The sequence below is a fragment of the Stylophora pistillata genome, chromosome 6 (assembly GCF_964205215.1).
Source record: "Stylophora pistillata chromosome 6, jaStyPist1.2, whole genome shotgun sequence".
NCBI lineage: Eukaryota > Metazoa > Cnidaria > Anthozoa > Scleractinia > Pocilloporidae > Stylophora > Stylophora pistillata.
Window position 1 is genome coordinate 29,613,984 of NC_142524.1, and position 21,259 is coordinate 29,635,242.

Sequence of the window (21,259 nt, forward strand, 5' to 3'; positions counted from 1 at the left end):
TAGCGTCCCCATTAATATTGCTTAGAGAATTTAACTAATCCGGTAATCTAATTTATTCAGTGAACTTTTTTTTTAAAAAAAAGTGAGAACTCGATTGCCGAGCAAGATCCAGACGCGTTTATTTTTTCATTCTTTATATTTGGAGTTATGATACGAAGGGTTTTCTATCTCCATGCTTTGTTGTTCCTCCCATTCCATTAGTTCCAAAGCTAATGTCGGCACCTTCGAGTAGATACCTTTATCTATTTGCCTCGTTTAGCTCCCTCAATCAGATTCCTGGTCCTCAAAGGCTTCAAAGGCCTCACTGGGACAAAAGAAGCTAACTTTCCCCTTCTACATTAAGGCCAGGATTCTGGAACGAGAGCTAGTGGCATTGTGTTTTATAATATTCTTTTTAAAATTGTTAAGTTTGTTAAACCATGATGAAGTCATTATTAGACGCTGTCGCCATCTGAGTCAAATGGGTCGTAAGATAAACATCCTGGCGAGTTACTACCATGCGCACTGTCAAAAGAAATCTGAGATCTACTTCCGGGAGTTAGTTCAAGGCCGAACATGAAATCGCCCACTTCCTGATCGCTTGAGATTGAAGACAACGGACTGCAAGAACATTTCTGTACACTCTCACTGGAGAAACCATTTGTCATAGGGAACGTTACAGTCCCACGAGCACGGCGCTTGTCCAAGAAGCGCCTAATGGCGCTTTGAAACATCAGAGCTGTAGAAATTGGATCACGGTATTTAGTGCGAGGAGGAGTACTGTTTTTGGGAGAAGAATCATTTTTTTCCGAAACGCTGCCGCTCTCGGCTGCTGTGATAGCAGGAGTTGATCCATCTTCCTTTAAAGTTTCATCGGCATAGGACACATTGTTAAACTCCTCACTAGATATTTCATTGGAAGTTGAGCGAGATTTGCTGATGCGGGATTTTTTTCTGACTCCCCGCCTTCTAAAATGTGTTTCTAACTTAGACGCTATTTGCTCAAAGGCGAGTGGTGATTCGCCTTTCTGCTCCAAAAGACGCTTGACTAAACAGCGAAGGAGATCAAAGCACTGAACCCGATACCCCATTCGAACGTTGATTCCCATTCTAACGAGCTCCTGTTCGTTTGGCTTCGGAATTTTGAAAGGCTCGTTGAGGAGAGCAACGAAATCCGACACTTGATCAACGAGAAGATACTGTTTTCCATCGGTCACAAACAATGCCCACTTTTCATAATAGCTGTCTAGATCTTCCTTTTTGATAACAAGCCCTCCCTCTTGGGCCCTGTTTACATTCTCTAGGATGATAGCAATGTACATATTCACAATGATAAGGAAAACTATGAAAATGTACGATACGAGGTAAATGACTGCCCCCACGGGATACCCACAGTTACCATTCGGGAATCCCTCATAGTCCGGATCGCAATCGGGTTCACGAAGCATAAGTGATTCCAAAATGTCGTTCCAACCCGCCCCCGTAGACAAGCGAAATAACAGCATCATAGACCGGCCAAAAGTCTCGAAGTTTACCGTATTGTCCAGGCTTTTTTGTTTCTTTACGTGACCAAACGTTGACATTCCAATGATGGCGTATATGAAAATGACTAAAAACAGCAGAGTACCGACGTTTAAGAGGGCTGGTAATGAGATTATCAATGCTACGAGAAGCTGACGGATTCCCTTTGCGAACTGCAGAATTCTTAGTAGTCTGGCTACTCTTGCAACGCGAAAGACTCGGAGAAGACCTGGGTTCATGATACTGTTGTTTCCTGTGGTTAGTTCGTCCATCGCTAATCCTTTAATGCAAACGACAAACAATTTTGATAAGTACTCTATTGATCAGAAAAAAAAATGTGAAAATTGAACAAATAGTACAACGTGAGAAGAAAAGAAAGCTTTCAAATTTTACACTTCACGTAAAAAAATAAAGAACTTCACGGGTCTTTTTTTGAGTGTTCACTAAGTTATTGCTGAGGTAACAAAGATAGAACGCAAACTCAAGATATTTCAAACGAAACTTAATAAATACAAGAAGACATAATGACAATAGGCACTTATATCTACACACGTGCACCTTAAAACTATGGGTTCGCACAATGTTTTGGAAAAGCGAAAGACTTTTTTAATTGAGAGGATATAGTCACACCCTTCAGTATCTCAATTTTTCCTTGTTCCAGTATTTCTTCATAAGGACAAAGATACGCAACTATTTCCTGAATTTATAGGGGGGAAGTATTTGCCACCTTAGTGCCTTTTGCTCTGTTGCTTACCAATAATTGAAGTAATTACAATGAAGAAATCAAAGATGTTCCAGGCCTTGGTGAAATAACGCTTGCGTAATGCAACAAGTTTCATTACAGCTTCAAGGATAAAGACCGCTGTAAATATCCAGTTGGAAACTTGTGTTCCCCGGACACAGGTGTCACAGGCTTTGTTAAGGAATATTATCATGCTGACTCGTCCATAATTTTCAAATGTCAACAAACGGTTTTTGTTATGTTTGGTAAAGATTACACCTCCACCCATTTCCGATAATATTCATTAATTTTGCCAGGATTTTGTTGTGTATTACAGGTATTAGCAACATGAGATAAAAACTTAAAAATTTCGGGTCAAATCTAACTAGAATTGTTAATTATTGTTTGCTGTATTTTACCAACTTTCATAAACAGTAAAACATTACAGATCATCTTATTTTCTCATACAAAAAGGATATGAAGTGCAGTTGTCATCGCTTCCGATTGGCCATAGTGTTGCCACATCATAACTGACATATTCAATATAATCATACCCAGTATTCCCATCTCAAAAATCTCACTGGTTACCAGGTCATACAGAAGTTGTAGAATCTTGCTCTGTGATTATAAGCACAGTGTATTATAACATCACCAAAGTAAAGCGTGCGCCCTGATTGGTCAATTTAGTGTACACCATTTGCCCACGGGTGTACTCAAGAAGCTAGAATTACTCTTGGCTATCGCCTCGCGCGACTCTTACACTTCTTTCATGCTTAGCAACCTCCGCGCACATCCATAACTCAATGGTGTACGCAGTGGTGTTTACCATTTGTTACTTATCCCATCACATGTTAGAACTTAGCGTTACGTTCGTTGAAAACCCTTTATGTTAGGGGAAATGAATAATTACTTCATCGAAAGAATATCGGTTAAACCAATGAAATTCAGATCAACCTAAAGTGATTATTAAGGTCAATTTCAAATATGAATTTAGGTTCTAAACAATTAGCTTCGGACATAGCTAACCTTGAAGCACCTACTAAATTAACAAAGGCTGATAGTTTCGAAAGAAACCGTTTGGGGCTGCATCGGTGGGAGTAACGAAATAATTTGGATATATCAACAAAGTTGAAATGGTAAATTTGCCACCGCAACGATTACAAAAGCTGACGTTTCGAGCGTTAGCCCTTCGTCGGAGCGAAGGGCTAACGGACTAAGGGCTAACGCTCGAAACGTCAGCTTTTGTAATCGTTACGGTGGCCAATTTACCATTTCAACTTTGTTGATATATCCAAACTATTAAATTAGCGACTGGAAACAGAGAAAAGAAGAAATACTTTTCAAAGTTGCGCAAGATCTAGAACATGAAATAAAAAAAAATGATGCCAACACAATAAGGTGTGGTTTTTGTACGTATTGAAAACTCCTGGGTGCAACCTTTTTTAAAAAAAAAATTTGGATTTTCCACACTTACAAATCCATCTATTTGATGACATGTCTCATATTGTTTTAGATCTGTGTATCAACCAGGTCTCGGAAAAGGGATTACTCGGGCGCAATAAAATATATATAATTATGATACAGTAATGAGTGCAAACCTGTGGTCTGATTGAGTTGTCTGGTGGTTTTCTTTTGGCAGATTCCTTTAAGATGTCCACCCATTTCCTTTGGGCGTCGGTCAGTAGCATCCCCATGTAACTCAGCTCGTCATACTAAAACGTCAGCGGCAAGGGTTAATAAATATAACGCGACTTATAATGGGAGCCGGTCACCAAATACCGTGTTTATTCGACCAACGGCCGGTGAATATTTAATTTTCAAGGTTGCCGATCGGGCGTTTGTTCGAGGCCGGCTTTTTTTCGAGGGAAAAAAACGGTAAATCAGTTGTAAATATCATGGAAACAGAAACCGGCTGTTGTAGTTTTTGAAAAAAAAAAGTAGCTTACGGGGTTTTACAGATCTGTTACAACTGGAAAGGTAAACCGGCAGGGGATCCAAGAAAGATAACAATAGTGTTTTTTATGGTTGTGAGGTTGCACGATTCACTAAGGAGTACTTACTCTTCTCTTCAAACTATTAAAGTTGTCGATAATGACTCCAACAAACAAGTTGAGCACAAAGAAAGCGCCCATAACGATGAAAATGACGAAGTAGAAGTAAGCACCAAGGTAACTCTCATCTGCAGGTTGTTCGTCGACCTGAAACGAGCACAAGAAACAAGATGAACAGTCGAGTCGTCTTTTCTTACAAACGACCTGCGCAAACTGTCCACGAAACAAGAAAAAAGATCTGAGATGAATTTTCAACACACTTTTAATGGATAGATTCCATTTTGGACTCCTAGTCTAAGTGGTGAATAAAGGGGATAAGTTTTTAATGAAACTGTGGTGCTGCATCGGTGGGGGATTATGGCAATATAAACTTAATTTTATCAACTGAGCTGATAATGTACATTGGCCACCGTACAGAGTTTCTAAGCTGACGTTTTGAGCGTTAGCCTTCCGTGAGAGCGAATGGATCTAATCTAATCTTATAGGGTCGACTTCGCATCAATTGGAAGTGAGAGAAAGATGCTCGACTTGCTCATACTTGCCAAAACTGAGTACGCCTCTTATATCTGCACGATCCAGCAGAATTGAAATAAAATGACGTCACCCGTTTCTAAATTATGTCGTGCCGATCAGAACAATTAAGGAAGAGAACAAATTTATCTTCCCAGAGGGTTAAAATGTAACAGTTTTTTAAAGGCTTAGAAAAAACTGAGCAAGTATATTTGCACAAGAATTTTATTACTTTCCTCTTTTGAGCTTGGAGTGTCTCCATTAAAATGGAGATGATCTTACTTACAGACAAAATAGGAGGAGCAGATTAGTTCAAATCCTCAGCAGAAACGTAAAGTTTTGCTTTATTCTTTCTCTGACATCAGAATTAAATTCTGATATTTTAGAGTTTAATTAATATGAAAAAATCATTTAAATAAAGAACCTCTTTGGAATCCACCGCATCATCCATAAGTTCCATCCATCCTTCAAAAGTCGCCTGTATTAAAAAAAGACGTTATAGAATACAAATATCATCATGACTTTAGTTATCAAAATTCTATAAACGCTTAGCCTTTTAACCATTTTAAAACGAGGGCCTGAGAAGCAATTATTAAAAACATGCCGCATGCCGCAAGTCAACAGATTTATTTATTATTGAAAGTCAAAGATGACGTGATAGATATAGAGCAATTATGAAGAGAGAGTTGAAAACAATCCGGGATATCCCATGTTTCGTTTCACAATGCTCCTTCACTGGCCAAGAAAACACGATCCACCCTCTCTACTAATCAGATGCAAGCTGAAACCAACCGCAATTTTAACAGTTACGTTTTCAAGCGTTTTAGAAACCTCCTCTGTTAGAAGTTTTGTCTGCTGTGGTTTTGGTTTTACGATACTTTCAGCGAAATGTTCTTGAAGGCACCGATTGGTATGAAATGGTGTAACATATGATATTATCATGGGTATTATAGCGTAGAAAAGCCTTCAAGTGGAGTACTCACAACTTGGAACAAAGCGAGGAAGCCGTTGATGACATTATCGAAGTTCACATTTGAGTTTACCCATCGATATTTTTCAGGATGCTTCAGGCAAGCGGACTTGTTTGACACTAAATCGGCTGGTACGCGCTCACCATCCATATCTATGCATTTATAGAATTTCCCGGCGAAAAGCTGGACTCCCAGGATACTGAAGATCAACCAGAATAACAGGGAAACCAATAGCACATTGGCTATACCAGGTATGGCAGAAAATAGAGCATTTACGACAACCTAGTTAGGAAAAACATTGAAAAAGGAGTTATGGACTTCTATATTTTTTTTTTATTGGTCACGAATGTAAAGTGAACGACGTTTTTGACTGCGCTGGGTCTACTCAGATAATTCTCTCTATTTTCAGGCAAGCGGTAGCAAACGCGAGGCGAGTGGGACGAGAGAGACAAGCGCGAGGGGAGCAGGGCGGGAAAAAAACACTTCTTTTAACCCTCAGGCGTGAAAAATGCGAAAAAGCATCTAGTCTAGCCATGTGTTAGCCCTCCATCATTGTTACTCAAACCATACCTCGATTTATTTGATCCTTCTCATTGAGATGGAAAACTTGTAAAATTTTTATTTGGGTTTTCATTACCTTCATCCCTTCCAGACGTGAAACTGCTCTCAATGGCCTCAATGCTCTCACTGTCCTCAGAGAGCGCAACGATGCCAAAGTTTGATCTTCAAACACACACACAAGGGAAATCTTGACGAAGACAAAGAACAGCTTTGAAAACAAAACGCTACAGCAGAAAGCGCGAAAGAGAGTGGAATTCGATTCAAAGAAAGAATAAGATGAAAGAATTGATAGCTTCGCCATAGCTCGCACCCGGGTCGGCTTAATTCGGGCTCTCGATTGAGAGGAACTCTAGGGGTTTAAAATACAACTTGTTTATGATCCTAACCCTAAGCTGAATTTTTAGCCAACTTTAGAGTGGTCCTCTGGCAAACTTACTGGCCATGACAAGTGAGTTGAGTGCCTACGTGCGAAGAGTCTTGATGTCAGTTTGCAGTGCAGGCGTATTTTTACGGAGCTGAGCTTTACAGGCTCGCAATCCTTCACCAAAACTCTATGTTTGAAATAGGAAGGAGAGGCGAGGGACAGGGGGAGAGGGAAAGCATTAAGACTTATTTTTTCCGAAATACTCACCGCGACTATCAACGAATCAAGGCAGTTCCAGAACGAGGAGAAATATCCAACCAAGCCCAATCCTATCAGTTTGAGGACAAACTCTAAGGCGAAGATGAACGCAAAGAAGTAATTCAAGTTTTCCAGGGCTTTTTGTAGAGTAGGCTTGCTTGGAAGGTAGACATCTTCAAATACCTTAAGAAAACAATTTTCATGTAACACATAAGTAAACAAAAAAAAATCTTAAGTCAAACTGAGCTCTCAAAGCCAGGGGCCAGTCACCGTTGTATAAAATGACTGGTAAAATTGCTACTCCACTTGGACGTAGTCAAACGTATAAGGCAGTTGTTATCTTGATCCTTCATCAAATTCTCATTAGTAATTGACAGGGAAATGGGTAGCAGCAAGAGGGGAGAATTAAAAATCAGATCTTGAGAGTTTTTAAAGGTCAAGTATAAAAGGAGCGGAGAGATAAACCCTCACCAGAACCAAACTGCTTATTAGCACTGTGAAGAGAATAAACCATTCAAAGTATCTGTGTTCCACAAGTGTCCGTGTGCGCCAGCGAAACAGCAGCCAGTTGTTGCAAGTAATCTTCTTGCAGCAGGCGCAACTAGTCAGAGGTGACATACAGAACTCTGGGAAACAGTCGTCAACTTCGGCTGGTTGTACTGGTGACTTTCCTTGGCGGTTTGGGCTTGAAGTTGCACCAGGAATGATGTTAGCTGAGCGACAAGTGTTAAGATAAGTAATTTCAGGTTGATTTTTAAACAGATTTGAGAAACAAGTCATTTTAGCGATAAGTTGTAATGACAAAAAACAATGAATTTTCTATCTAAAAGGAAACGAAATGATTCTCACCCGGCTGATCTAAAAAATTAAAGAAAATAAAGGAAAAGAAGCTTGAAGAGATGTTAGCAACGACGCAATTCGAACCCATGCCTCCCCGGCTGATACTAGTTGCGCACTGTTAACAACCGAGCTACCGCGGCAGAAGTAAGTAGAAAGCCAAATTTCGATGCTTTTTCTTCACGTGAAGGAATCTGTTTGCAATTAAGTAAACAAAAAAATTGACCCGCGTATGATGAAAATAACGAAATGATCCTTACATGATAGCTGCGTTCAATGAAATATTCTAATATCCCAACATGTAGAAATTGACTTGACTTAGATCTTTCATAAATGAACATTTTTCTTCCTCAAGTCGAATTAACAAATGGTAAACACCACAGCGTACACTATTGAGTTATGGATGCACGCGGGAGGTTGCTAAGCACGAAAGAAGCGTAAGAGTCGCTCGAGGCGATAGCCGAGAGCGACTCTAGCTTCTTGAGTGCTTAGCAAACCTCCCAAGTGCATCCATAACTCTATAGTGTACGGTGTGGTGTTTACCATTTGTTTTATAACATAACATTGATACATTGTAGCTAAAGAGTTCCCGTTTATTTAACAAATCTTACGTGACCAGAAAAAACAAGCGCGCGCGGAAAAAGAGTCTTTGCATTTGCTCACGTCAGCAGCGTACACCCATGGGCAAATGGGGGACGCTAAATTGACCAATCAGAGCGCGCGCTTTACTTTGGTTATGTTATAATTTTGTTGAATATTCACTCTGATGAGCACTTCCCTCACTTACCTACGGTGGAGTATTCCCTTCCCTGGCTAAACTTCCTTACGTTTCTGTTATCTTTTTCTCTACCAAAGGCTTGTATTTCTTGAGAGGAATTGCAGCTTCCATCCCACGACCGATGATCGCGGACGGGTAACACTGGAGTCTTCCTCGTTTTTGTTAGCTTCCTTAGGAGTTTTTTGACCACGTCTTCTTCGTCATCATCTTCATTCGCGCCTTCTTCTTCTTCCTCATCACCGCTGTCAAAAGCGTTGAGAAGTAGAGCAAGGAAGAGATTGAGAACCTGCAGGAAAGCAAAATTGATGATTAGGATTTCTCTCGTAAATTTTATTTATGTCAAATTGAAGACTGACTTTAAAACTTCTGGGCCCAGTTGTTCAAAAGACAGGTTAAACTAACCGCTGGTTAGGCCTAACCGGAGGTGAAATTTCCTAACCGTGAGTTTGTTAACTCGCTGTTAAAATTGCGTTGTTCGAAGCGCAGTTAGAGGACAGGTTAGCTAACCTCGGGGTAAGCGCGTTTAACCCGCGGTTAGCATCCCATAATAAACTATTTGTACAATGTTGCCATGGTGAGCAAGTTGCGAGCTCTGCAAAATGGCTTCCTCAGCTATCTCACGCAAAGCTCGAAAACAAAATTTTTTAGCGCTTCAGAAATTGCCGTTTTGACGGAAAAAGTCGAAGAAAACATTTCGCTGATACAAAGCAAGTTTACCAACAGCATCACCGATCAGAAAAAAAATGAAATGTGGAAAAAAATCGCGAAGGTAAAGTTCGTTTTTAATTGTGGCACGTTCGTCGTTCGTCGAAGGCCATTTGATAAAGCGGGGCTGTTTCACGATTAAAGTTCGGGACACATCGGTAATTACTCTGCAAACGGTGGACTTATCCACACCGAAGGTGTCGCCTATAACTTGTAGGAAACTTCCACTGGCGTAAAACCTGAGTGCAATTAAAACTTGATGGAGCAGCGGTAAGGCGTGATTCCGTCGAGTGTTGCGACTGATAACACCGGCAACAAGATTGGTAATAAATAAAATAGACTCTCGTCGAAAGCGGTAACAAGCACGCAGCTCTTCGTCTGTGAAATCGTCGATTTCTCATTGAGTTCCGGCTCTAAATCTCCTTTCTCGTCGTCGCCTTCTGCATAAATCGCAAAACAACAAGTCCGTCATCTTTATTCCTGATTTAACCGGAGTTTAACAATTTAACCCTGCTCGCACGGTGGGTTGAATTTAACCCATCGTTTAACCCGAGGTTAGTGTTAACCTTCCGTTGAACAACGCAACTAACCTTCGCTGAAAATTTAACCCAGGGTTAGGCCGATTTAACCCTGGGTTTAGACTTAACTCTCTTTTGAACAACCGGCCCCTGGTCAATTGAGAATTACAGTATAAGTGGGTTCTGAGAAACGTATTAAAATTTGGTTTGCTCTAATTAAAGGAAAAGTTGGCACTCGACTTGTGGTTCATCCAACCAAAGTTTATCCAAGTCATTAGAAGTACGACTTTCTCCCCTGGATGGGATACAAGTCCAGTCCAGACTTTCATACATTACTATTTGCTTAGAAATAGAAGTTCTCTGATGATTACATGCAACGCGCAATTCTATGGAATTATTTAACTCACAATGAAATTGCCGATGACAAAAGCTGGAATAAAGAATGGAATGGCGGCCGCTGGACTGGTTGCTCTCATGCAATCCCACAAGGGCTCGATCCATTCTCCACACAGCACTCTGAACACCATCATGAAAGCGTGCCAGAAGTCATTGAAGTTCCAGCGTGGTACACCATCCTCTCCAAACTTGTCCGGTGTGTATGATTTGCCAAACATCTTCATTCCCATCAAGGCGAAGATGTAAATCACCAGACCCAGGATGAGGGTGATGTTGCCGATCGGCCCAACGCTGTTGGATATTGTAGACAACAGTCTTCGCATTGTCTCCCAGGATTGCGCCAGTTTTAGGATTCTAAACTGTAAGTATTTGAGTAGGAAATAGTGACAAGGGAAAATGTTTAACATCTTTTATGGGGCATTGGTTAAACTAGGAACATCAGTTCTTTCCGCTCAGGATGCAGTTAAAAACACTTTGAGGTGAATAGACATCGATATTTTACTGAGTGACTTGAAGACCTAAAATGACCGAGGAATCGGTAAAGCTAGCAAACAGAGAATAATTAACTAAGTGTTGGTCTGACTGGGAAATCCCTTTTTAGCTGACTGACGACTGACGACTGGTCTTATCAATTGATTTGTTCACAACTGACTGACTTACCCCCAACCAACCATCGAACTCGTCGAAACGGGAGCGAACTGGGAGGGGCGAACTTTCGATGGGGCGAAACTTCCTATACCTATTTTAAAATGTACAGACACTTACCAAGCGAAATGTGCGGAAGACACTGGTTCCAGAGGATTCTTTAAAGTCCGCTAGCTCAAGTCCTGTGTCCACTAAGCTGATAATGACAATGATACCATCAAATATGTTCCATTTGCCTTGGATGTAGTATAATGGACCCAGGGCAACAAGTTTCAGAATCATTTCCACAGTGAAGATGATAGTAAACATCTGCCGAAAACAAACAGACGGCATTTTAAGACAGGAAGTCACTTCTGCTTGACCAGAATCAAAAAATTTGAATGTATCAACAAAGTTGAAATGGTAAATTGGCCACCGGTGGCCAATTTACCATTTCAACTTTGTTGATACATTCAAATTATTTCGTTACCCCCACCGACACAGCCCCAAACAGTTTCTTTAGAAACTATCAGCCTTTATTCATCAGAATCAAAAAACCTCTGCGATGAGACGAAGATTAACAAATGACAATAACAAATGACATTAACAAATGTTCACCACAGCGAACACTATTGAGTTATGGATGCACGCAGGAGGTTGCTAAGCACGAAAGAAGCGTAAGAGTCGCTCGAGGCGATAGCCGAGAGCGACTCTAGCTTCTTGAGTGCTTAGCAAACCTCCCAAGTGCATCCATAACTCAATAGTGTACGCTGTGGTGTTTACCATTTGTTTTATAACATAACATTGATACATTGTTGCTAAAGAGTTCCCTTTTATCTAACAAATCTTACGCGACCAGAAAAAAACAAGCGTGCGCGGAAAAATAGTCTTTGCATTTGCTCACGTCAGCAGCGTACACCCATGGGCAAATGGGGGACGCTAAATTGACCAATCAGAGCGCGCGCTTTACTTTGGTTATGTTATAATGTTCCTTCACGACCATCATCGGAGGCAATCTACCTCTACTTTACTATGGTCATCTTTCAAATCGGCACTCTTAATCACACAGGCATCAGCAAACGTTTTTCATTCCACTAATTCATTCTAGTTTTTCTCATCGCCATGTTCCCATCGATAGCGTAGCTCCACTTTCTGCATGTAAACACACACATAACCCACAATTCCTCCATTTGCTCTGACGAAGGGCTTACGCTCGAAACGTAAGCTTTTTAACATTCTTTACGGTGACCAATTTACCATTTCAACTTAGTTGATGGAACCAAATTACTTTGTTACCCCCACCGACGCAGCACCACAGTTTCTTTCGAAACTTACCTTTTATTCATTTACGCTACTCCTTTGGTTTGAGTAGAAACCGTTAAGATAGAATTGTTAAGGGAATTATTAGAGCAACTTTCGACTGACTGTCGAACTGTATTTGAGATTGCAATGGTTTTTCCTAGCTTCGCTGTGTGTGGTTCGTCTAAAAACACTGACACCATCTTCTTAATATTTCAGGTGCATAACTAAAACCAAAAATCTCTTGCTTTACGACACTCCATCGAAATGCATTCTATATTTAAGTGGATGATTCCCCTTTCAAAGCACACATTTTGTGATCGGAAAAAGAGAGGATCAGGTTAACAGATTGATCTTCCATTACACTGAGGGTTTAACCCTCTTTAAAATTAAAGATCCTTGGAGGATTGTGAAATAACCTATTACTTCGCCGCTCGCGTCAACGTGTTACTTCCGCTTAACACTCAACATAGTTATTAGGAAACATGATTTTATGTTTCTTAATGTAGGAGAGTATACCTCCGTACGAAACCCGGTCTCTTATCATTATCATCTCTTGATTAGACCTTTCAAAAAAAAAAAAAGCTTGCCAAATTTGAGTAACCATCGTCATTCATTATGGCAATGATAAAATTACTCAGATTATGGTGCCTTACCAAATTGAGCACATCAAGGACTTTTTTGAACTGCGAGTCAATTTGATGATGATCTACGGCAAGGACCACTGTATTGGCGAGGATGAATCCCATAATAGTCACTTCCACAATGGAGTGACCCATGACGTCACACATCATTCTCTGAAGGCGCCGTGTCCATTTCATATCTGTACGAAATGCGTCGTTCTTCATTTTTTCGTCCAGAATTTCCTTAAAAGAGTTTTTACTCCCGATAAGGCGAAACAGTGACGGGGGAGGCGGCTCCTTGGGGACTCTGTAGGTAATCTCTTCGACCTTCTTTTGAGTCCTGATGGAGTGAATTGTCTTGATGAGAACCTGCACTTTGGTGGTCAGCGGATGAAGATGTTCCAGTGTGTCGGAGTCGGCACGGTATGACATGGCGGTTTTGTTTTGAAGTTTCTGTCTCGCAGTCTTCCCGTGAATTAAGAAAGAAAAAACAGCAGAATGAAATGAAGAAACTATAGTTTGTTGTAGCATAAGTGAACATAATGCGCATCGTCTGATTGGTCAACTGAGTTTTGGAGGGGATGCTTTATCAGGTCATAGAGCTCGCATTTCTTCGGTGACAACTAGTTATGTCATAAGCAAAAGTAGAACACATTTCTCCGAGCTTTATCACGTGATCTAGTCGTCTATGAAATAGTGTTATCGATGCTATTACTAATAAATTACAGTCATGATGAAGAAAAGTTCATGTAGTTTAGAAATGGGAAAAGAACTTACCTCTTTGTGGATAGATTTGATCTCCAGTTCGTAGGATAAAGCCACCACGGCCAGCACGAGATTTAAAAGGTAAAAAGAACAGAAAAATATGCCTCCAAGAAAGTAGAACACGCACCAGATTCCACTGGAAGCCAGAATCTAAAAGGAATCGATACACGTGTGTACTAGCATTAAAAACGTATTGTCCGAGCTTTTAACTCTTACTTAAACTTTCAGGCAAACAGTTAGCTTTCATTGTTTTGAAAGTGACTTACAGAATTAATGACCATGACCAAATGATGCAAGTGCACTAGACACTTACCATGTTAGGTATTTCACCACTGAGTGATATCAGAGTGTGGAAGTTAGTGATAGAATTCCAGAATTATGGGATCATTTGGTCACATTGAGTGAAAGTATTTGATTAGTTGATGGTTTCTAAAGATCATTCTTAGCCACAAGAAATTTTTACAATAACCATCTCAGGAAATTGTTGCACTGGCACATAATGCTCAATTTTCTAAATGATCCTTTGCACCAAAAGCTAAGGAAATTAGTAATTTTTGAAGAAAAGGTACTAACGGTACAAAAATTGAAGACCATGCAAATTTTTTTTTCCGCGAACTGTACAAACCTTGTTGTAGATATTTTCCCAGAAGTCCATCGTAAGAAGCTGAAATGACAGTACCAAGGACCATCCCATGTGATCAAAGTTCGTATAACCAAAATCAGGATTCGGTCCGGCATCAGGCAGGCATGTGTAGTTTGTGGGGCATCTCCTAGGGAAAGTTTATGAGCGAAGATTCATAAGGCCTCGACTACATTAATCTAACATCCACCTGTTAACCTAGCGTCTGCGCATGTGCGATCGTTACTAAGGCCACTGAGGGCGTGCATTCAAGGTGGTAAAATCAAGTGGTCTTGTAAGCAACCACACGAACGAGTAAGTGGCGGTGTATGAAAACCGTATAACGTTTTAGGTAAAGCTCAAAACAAAATGATAAATCATTAGGAAACCCATGATTTAATAAGCTTTGGTTACGAAAAGAATCGAGTCTTTCTTTCCCCCATTTTTGTTTTCTCATATTTGGCTAGATAGGGGATGTTTCCTATGCTTTGCGCGGTAAATTGACACGCGGCTGACTAAAAACCGGACTCTTACACATGCCCTACCTTAGACCGCTGTGTTCACTAACCTATACAACTTTTTTGGATCGCACCCGTCTAACAAAGATTTAACATGCCGACGAGTTCTCTTTTAGCTCGCGATAGAATATCGGTTTTCATTACCAGTCACTTTTTCCAACTACGCGCGAGCTGAATAAGTCAGACATCGCTTAATACATCATACATAGTGCACTATGATGTACTCTTTGGTGTCATTAGTCTATAAATATCATACCTGGCAGCTGTTCCATTTCCACAAATAACAGGTCTACCCTCTTCATATATCCAAAAACCTGGAACAATAAAGAGCTTCGTGAGATCCCAGCAGGACACCTCGCAAAGGAAAATTTTAATGGTCTTGCAGGTGTTTTGTTATTCGCGTACCTGGGCGCAAATTCTGTCCGGGGAAGACGAGGCGAGAAGAGCAAGTAGAAGGTTAGTGGAGAAGAGAGAAATGGTTACGGAAAAGAACAGATTAAGGAAAGCAAGGAAGAAGTGTAACAACTCTCCACCTTCGTCATGTATTTCTGCATCAAAAGGCATCGGAACCCTTGCGCGTCAAGACAGCTAGCCGCAATAGCTGTCAATGAAAAGCTCAATCGAGTAAAGGTTTGCCACAGTGGCTGTTTGTTATTTGTATGTAGTTGGTTCTTAAAAAACGTTTGGCTCTGAAGTTCTAACGGAGCCTCCCACACCCCCACCCCCTCCCCACCCCTACCCCTCCCCATCCCCCACCCCACCCTTCCTTTACCATTCACCACTTTACCTACAGTCAAATATAAAAAGTGAAGTGTAAGAAAGTTTCACGACCATAGATAAGCAAAGCGAGATAACTCGTTAAGAACATACTTTCGTTATTTGCTCTGTATGTAGTACTGAGCGAATCGTCGTTGAGCACACATTTGTATCGAAGGTGACCCACAAACAGCTGAAGGCCGATAAGTGCCATTACAGCGAGAAAGAAGACGAATAAAATCAGGACGTCCTTCAGCATTTTCATCGAGCGAAGTAAAGTGTTAACCATTGCCTTTAAACCTACAAAAATAGGAGTAGGAGGGCTGTGAGCTTGCGAAAAACGATGAAACGGGCAGTGAACGCATTCGGCTGATCAGATGGAAGCAAACGCGCGGACGGAGAGGGCGGAGGGACACAAAAACGCATGCGAAGTACGCAAGAAGGCGGAGAAACGTACAGACAGATAGATACAAAGACACATAGATTGATAGACAAGTAGAGACAGACAGACAGACAGACAGATAGACCGAGATAGGTATCCAGCAGTCACAAACAGAAACAGGGAGAAAGTGGGAGGAATATCGAAGGAAAGATATTAACTCCTTTCACGCGCAACATTGCGAGAGTTCGATGGTATATTATTTTTAAAGGCTGATAGTTTCTAAAGAAACTGTTTGGGGCTGCGTCGGTGGGGGTAACGAAATAAGTTGAATATATCAACAAAGTTGAAATGGTAATTTGGCCACCGTTACAATTATAAAAGCTGACGTTTCGAGCGTTAGCCCTTCGTCGGAGCTTTCATAATCGTAACGGTGGCCAATTTACCATTTCAACTTTGTTGATATATTCAAATTATATTTTTTTTATTTTCGTAAATATTTCAAAGTGAACTGAGTTACCTTTCAGAACAGATATCGTTCGCAAAGCTCTCAAAACACGCACAGTTCTTATTCCAGAAAAGTTTGCGACATTTGGCGACAGTGTCACATACCTAGATACAAATTCAAAAATGTCAGACAGACGGCAGACAAGTTTCATCTATTACTAAAACTGATTCAAAACTCAAGCAGATCTATCACTAAAACTGATTCAAAGCTCAAACAGATCCCTGTGATTCTTGACATTCTGTCCTTTGAGTAGTAGATTTAAAAAATGAACAGTTTACCCCAGTATAACCACTGTAAAATCCAAACAGTTCCAAGGGTTTCTCAGATACGCGTAGGAATGGAGAACAAACCCACGAGAAATGATCTTAAGAAACATCTCCGAAGTGTAGATAAACGCAAATATGTATCTGGAATAGAAGAAGTCACATTAGCTTTTGTAGCTTTTCAGCTAACGAGCTATCATATTTTTAGCTGAAATGGTTTTAAAGATGGTCTTCTAAACAGACTACGTCGAGCCTCCTTTTAGGTCTCTTGAGTGGCATTCTTACCGAAAGATGGCCAGAATAAAGCTGCTCAAAAAGTCTAACGACGTTACCTTTTTAGCCTGGGCTAATCATTTTTGTTTTTCTTAATCTTGAGAACTAAACTAGAAACGTATGTCTTAGGGACCCGACTCTATTTAGCACCGATGGGTTGAAGGATTTTGGTTGTGTCCAGATGACATTTTCCTGATCTCCCCCACTCTCCCCTCCCCCCATAAGGCTCTGTAACATTCATATGATGCCCAACACATAGGTAGTAAATTAGCAGTAAATTTGCTATAGTCTACCCTTTACTCTCCGGTTGGCGACGGCTTAGCCTCCCCCCCCCCCCCCCGGCCTCTCCCTGAAAGCCATGTGATTCCTGCAAAATCCTCCATTCATTGGCAAAAATATAATGACGGGTCCCTGATGCCGTGATACAAATGTCAGCGGACTTCCCGCAAACGCTAGTCACGTAACGCGCTCTTTTTAGTAAAGGTTATTACATGAAATCCCGAAGAACGGTCTTCGAGGGAGACTAAAGGCAACCTCCCGATTCTTTTAATTTACAAAATAAAACTGATACTTACTCTGCCTCTTCTGGAGGGTGGTTTAAAGCCAGGCAAATACAGTTTATCAGAATAATAAATATGACAAAAAATTCAAAATATCTGTAAGGTGTAGTTTAGGGAAAAAAACAGTGAATGTCTAATGACAAATGCAATGAGTTTAGAAAAATGCTGCCTCCTTTTCGTCCAATCAGATGCAAGACTGACATTGTCGCTAATGTTTTCCCGCTTTTCAGTCAGATTTCTTATGATTGATCTGGAAAACTCGCTCTATTTCCTCGACCAATTAGATGCAATACCGACCAATGGTCTAGTTGGAATTTTCACAACTTAACTGGGCATTTCAACAGCATCGGCTTTGATCCTACGACACTTAATTGAAAGCAGACCTAAGAATACTTTGCTAACTAACAAGAATTAGTGAAAGGATACTGATGAGTAATGATCCTGATGGCCAAGCGTCTAAGGGGGTGAAGAGGTTCGAAGAGAAAAAGCGATTTAGACATATTGAACCTGTAAGCTTGGTCATTTGACATCTTCGATCGACGACTAAGGACCAGGAAAGTTTCCTTGGATGGTTTAGCTGGCGACTGTTAGGAAGATTGAAGAAAATGATTAGTTATCAAACACGAATACTGCAATAAGAGGTACCTGAAAATTCTTCAGACACTTTTTGTTTCTTCTTCCTGTTTTACTGCTCGCCTATCCTCCTCACCTCAGACCCAGTCCCCACTGAAGGAAGCGGTCCAACGCAATGCGGTTGGAAAACTCCGGATTTCTTTCAAAATTTGCCCATGAATCTATCTTAGTCTAAAAAGTAATCGAAGCCACCTGGGTTTCTCCAAATATTCCAAAGTTAAAATTTTTGTCGAGCGAAAATTGCTTCCGTGTTAATATTGCTTGGGAGGAGAGGGAGGGGTAGGTAGGGGTCATGCTAGTAATTAATTTGCGAATTATTTGTTTGGAACTCTGTCTCATCAGACGTGCTGTGCACTTCTGTCACTAACTTAAAGCTCAGGATAACAGTCGCTCTGACTATTTCCAAAGCTTTTTGGAAGACTGATTTCTTGACAAGAGGAGAGAAGTAAAATCTTAGAGCATATTTAAAACAGTGACAGCATTAGGAATAGAGATTTAAAATCATCAACGAGGTACATGTGTCAGATAGGTATTTTCACTCCTCTCCCCTCCTCCCCCATCATTCCTCATTCCCACTCCCCCTTAACCGGCATTGTAAACAGAATCACTCAATCGTGATTGGCGTATTTATAGCAAATAAAACGTTCAACTCAACAAATCAATTTTAAAAAATGAAAAACTTAAATTCTTAGTGGTCTTGGTTTTCTTTTCTCCCTGCTTATATAATAATAAAACACCTTTCTTTCAGATTGTTATGATTTATTTGTCATTGTTTGAAATAATGCTGCTGCACTGCTGCATATTTTGGCTCGACGTCACGGCTGGCAGTCAAGGATGTGTATATCATTATGGTCAGTGTGGTTTTAAATTCATTTATTATCGTTTTAATTAAATAGGATTTAGAAGGGCTCCGCATTTTCTAGATTTCCTGTTGAAAACAATACATAATATGGTCCCGCAGGTAATGTATGCAAAGCTTAGGTTTAATATAACAATTCAAATAATATCCTTGAGCATGGCGGTGAAGCGAACCCAATATTTCTAATGGGCTACCTGAAAGTGAATGTTTGTTGCAGCTTGAGATACTCCTTCGTAGTCTCTGGCAACTTTGTTTCCAATTTTTGCAAGAATCGATTGAGTTTTCAATGGAATAAAAACGTTTTGAAAACACTAAAAAACAAAAAAACAACAAAAACAAAAAAAAAAAACTTCAAGAATAGATTTCAAAACTCATTCCTGTAATCACTTTAATTGACAAAACCCGTCGAGTCGAGATGGCCAAATATTGACCCTGTTCGGTTTTTGGCATGTACGTAAAAAAGGAACATTAGAGCACAGCGAATGATGATTTGTCCAAAATCCAACTATCTTGAGTTACCTCAATACTTAAACGATTCACGTTCACGGTATAACTCGAGATATTTCGTATTTAATTTTCAAAACCCAATCTTTACAATAGCAGTATATCGTTCTTTTGATTACTTGTTTGTAATACACAATTGCGCAAGCGTTTACCCAAAGGAACTTTTGTTGAGTAAAGTAAAGCTAACAAAAATTTTTAAACGATATTTTCTAGATTCTTCCGTCTCTTAATTAAGGAAAAAATGTGAAGCTATTTTGTTGCGGTGTGGAGAACCGCGAATGTTTTCACAGTGGATCTTCTACTGTTTGAAAATAACCCTTTCGGGTAATGGTCAATAGAATAGGTTTATGTTTTGCTGCTTAATTCTTAGAATATTAAAAAAAAAAAAAAAAAAAACTAAAAGAAGCTTTGTAACAAGCCAAAGTATGAAAACTATCTCACAGTTTGGTAAAAAAAAGGCTTATATTTATACTATCGAAGAAAACGCTTTTCAAATACTGAAAAAAAAAAACGTCCTTAATAAGACCTAAACACGTCTTACGCAACAAATTAACGAAATTCCATTTTTACCACAATGGTAATTAAAACCAAGATGCAATCAAATGGTTTGAAATATGGGGCAAATTTTAATCCTTTTTATGTTTGCACGAGCTTTAACGTAATTTAATCGCGTAGGTTTAGGTTTTAGGGGCACGATTGCAGAGTAAAAATTTAAGACGGCTACATGCTTATCAGTGAGCTTAATTACATCGATTAACAATGAAAACAAAAGTGCATGATCGTAAGCTATACAGACAATCCACACTTACTCCATTTCCCGTCGCGTCGAAATCGTGTAATGGTTTTCCTAACAGGTAAGAAGGCGCTTGTCTTAGCTGTCCTTTTTTGAATGTAGAGCTGCCGGGAAGAGCTGGAAGACCATTTGCATTGTTTGGTAACATTTCCCGTGGACCTTGGACTGTCATTACGACCCTCGAGATTTCCGCATCTTTGACCAGTGATTTGTAGGAGCCATTCCCAATATAAGAATAGTCTGCCATTATCACTACTACACCTAGAAAAACTGTCCCTTATCGCTGACTGGGCTGTTTAGAGCGAAAGCGCTCTGAAAAGTTGAAGGAAACGAATGTAACAGTTTTGGGACAATGCTAGTTTCCTAGTCCTTTATCACCTGAATGTAGGCCTCACCGCGTCATAAAACAAAACACAATGTCTCGTCCATTGTAAAGTGATCTCAAAATTGTTTGTGGTTTTGAAAGAATTTTTCGCTTTTAATTTTTAATGACTTGTCGAGAAAAAAGCCTATAACAAGGGAATGTGGTTGAAGAGAGCGAAAAAAAATTCAAGAAACATGGAATTTTTTGTTGCTTTTTTCATTCTGCAGACATCCGATTTTTTAAGAATAAGTTTGAAATTTGAATGTCGTGCGACTAAGGAGAGCGTACCTTGGTTCAAAAATCTATTCAAGCCTTGTGAAAACCAGTGAAGGTGTCAATGTTTAACCTGTCTGCTCGGCGACAATTACTTCTTAAGTAGGAGAACAAAATAGAACTAAAAAGCTCTGTTACGTAATACACTCTAATTTTTTTTTTATCGTTTTCAGTGTTTCACCAGAAACTGAGATTGTGATTACTTCGCGACCTTTTTGAGGCTACTTAAAATTCACCAGAGGCTTTTCTTCCTTTTTTTTTTTTTTTTCTGAAGAAGCCAGTATATTAAGAATTTGTTAATATCGGTACTCAATGAAAGAAAAAAAAAAAATTTCTCCAACCTTCAGTTACAAGTGAATTTTTCCTATTCGTTATGATTTGAAAAATGTGATTTTTTAATAACCTACACTATTTATAGAGTAAAGAAAACAAACTTTTGGCTAACCACTATCTGTAAGTTATTGTTGTGCTGCACC

General features: G+C 39.9%; 1 protein-coding gene across 1 annotated transcript; it reads right to left on the reverse strand.

Annotated features, from left to right (window-relative positions):
* Positions 1-129: 129 nt before the first annotated feature.
* Positions 130-20,537, reverse strand: LOC111340834 (sodium channel protein 1 brain). Its single transcript, XM_088724674.1, has 23 exons — positions 20,163-20,537; positions 17,784-17,941; positions 17,373-17,453; positions 16,540-16,668; positions 16,274-16,365; positions 15,489-15,674; positions 14,875-14,932; positions 14,107-14,251; positions 13,494-13,631; positions 12,750-13,181; positions 10,936-11,124; positions 10,182-10,529; positions 8,561-8,837; positions 7,408-7,649; positions 6,946-7,119; positions 6,391-6,501; positions 5,766-6,035; positions 5,207-5,260; positions 4,282-4,419; positions 3,820-3,933; positions 2,701-2,839; positions 2,255-2,386; positions 130-1,780 (listed from the first exon to the last, which is right to left on the reverse strand). Exons 1-23 carry the CDS (start codon positions 20,391-20,393, stop codon positions 435-437), a joined length of 5,184 nt encoding a protein of 1,727 aa, XP_088580800.1. The 5' UTR covers positions 20,394-20,537; the 3' UTR covers positions 130-434.
* Between the last annotated feature and the right edge of the window lie 722 nt (positions 20,538-21,259).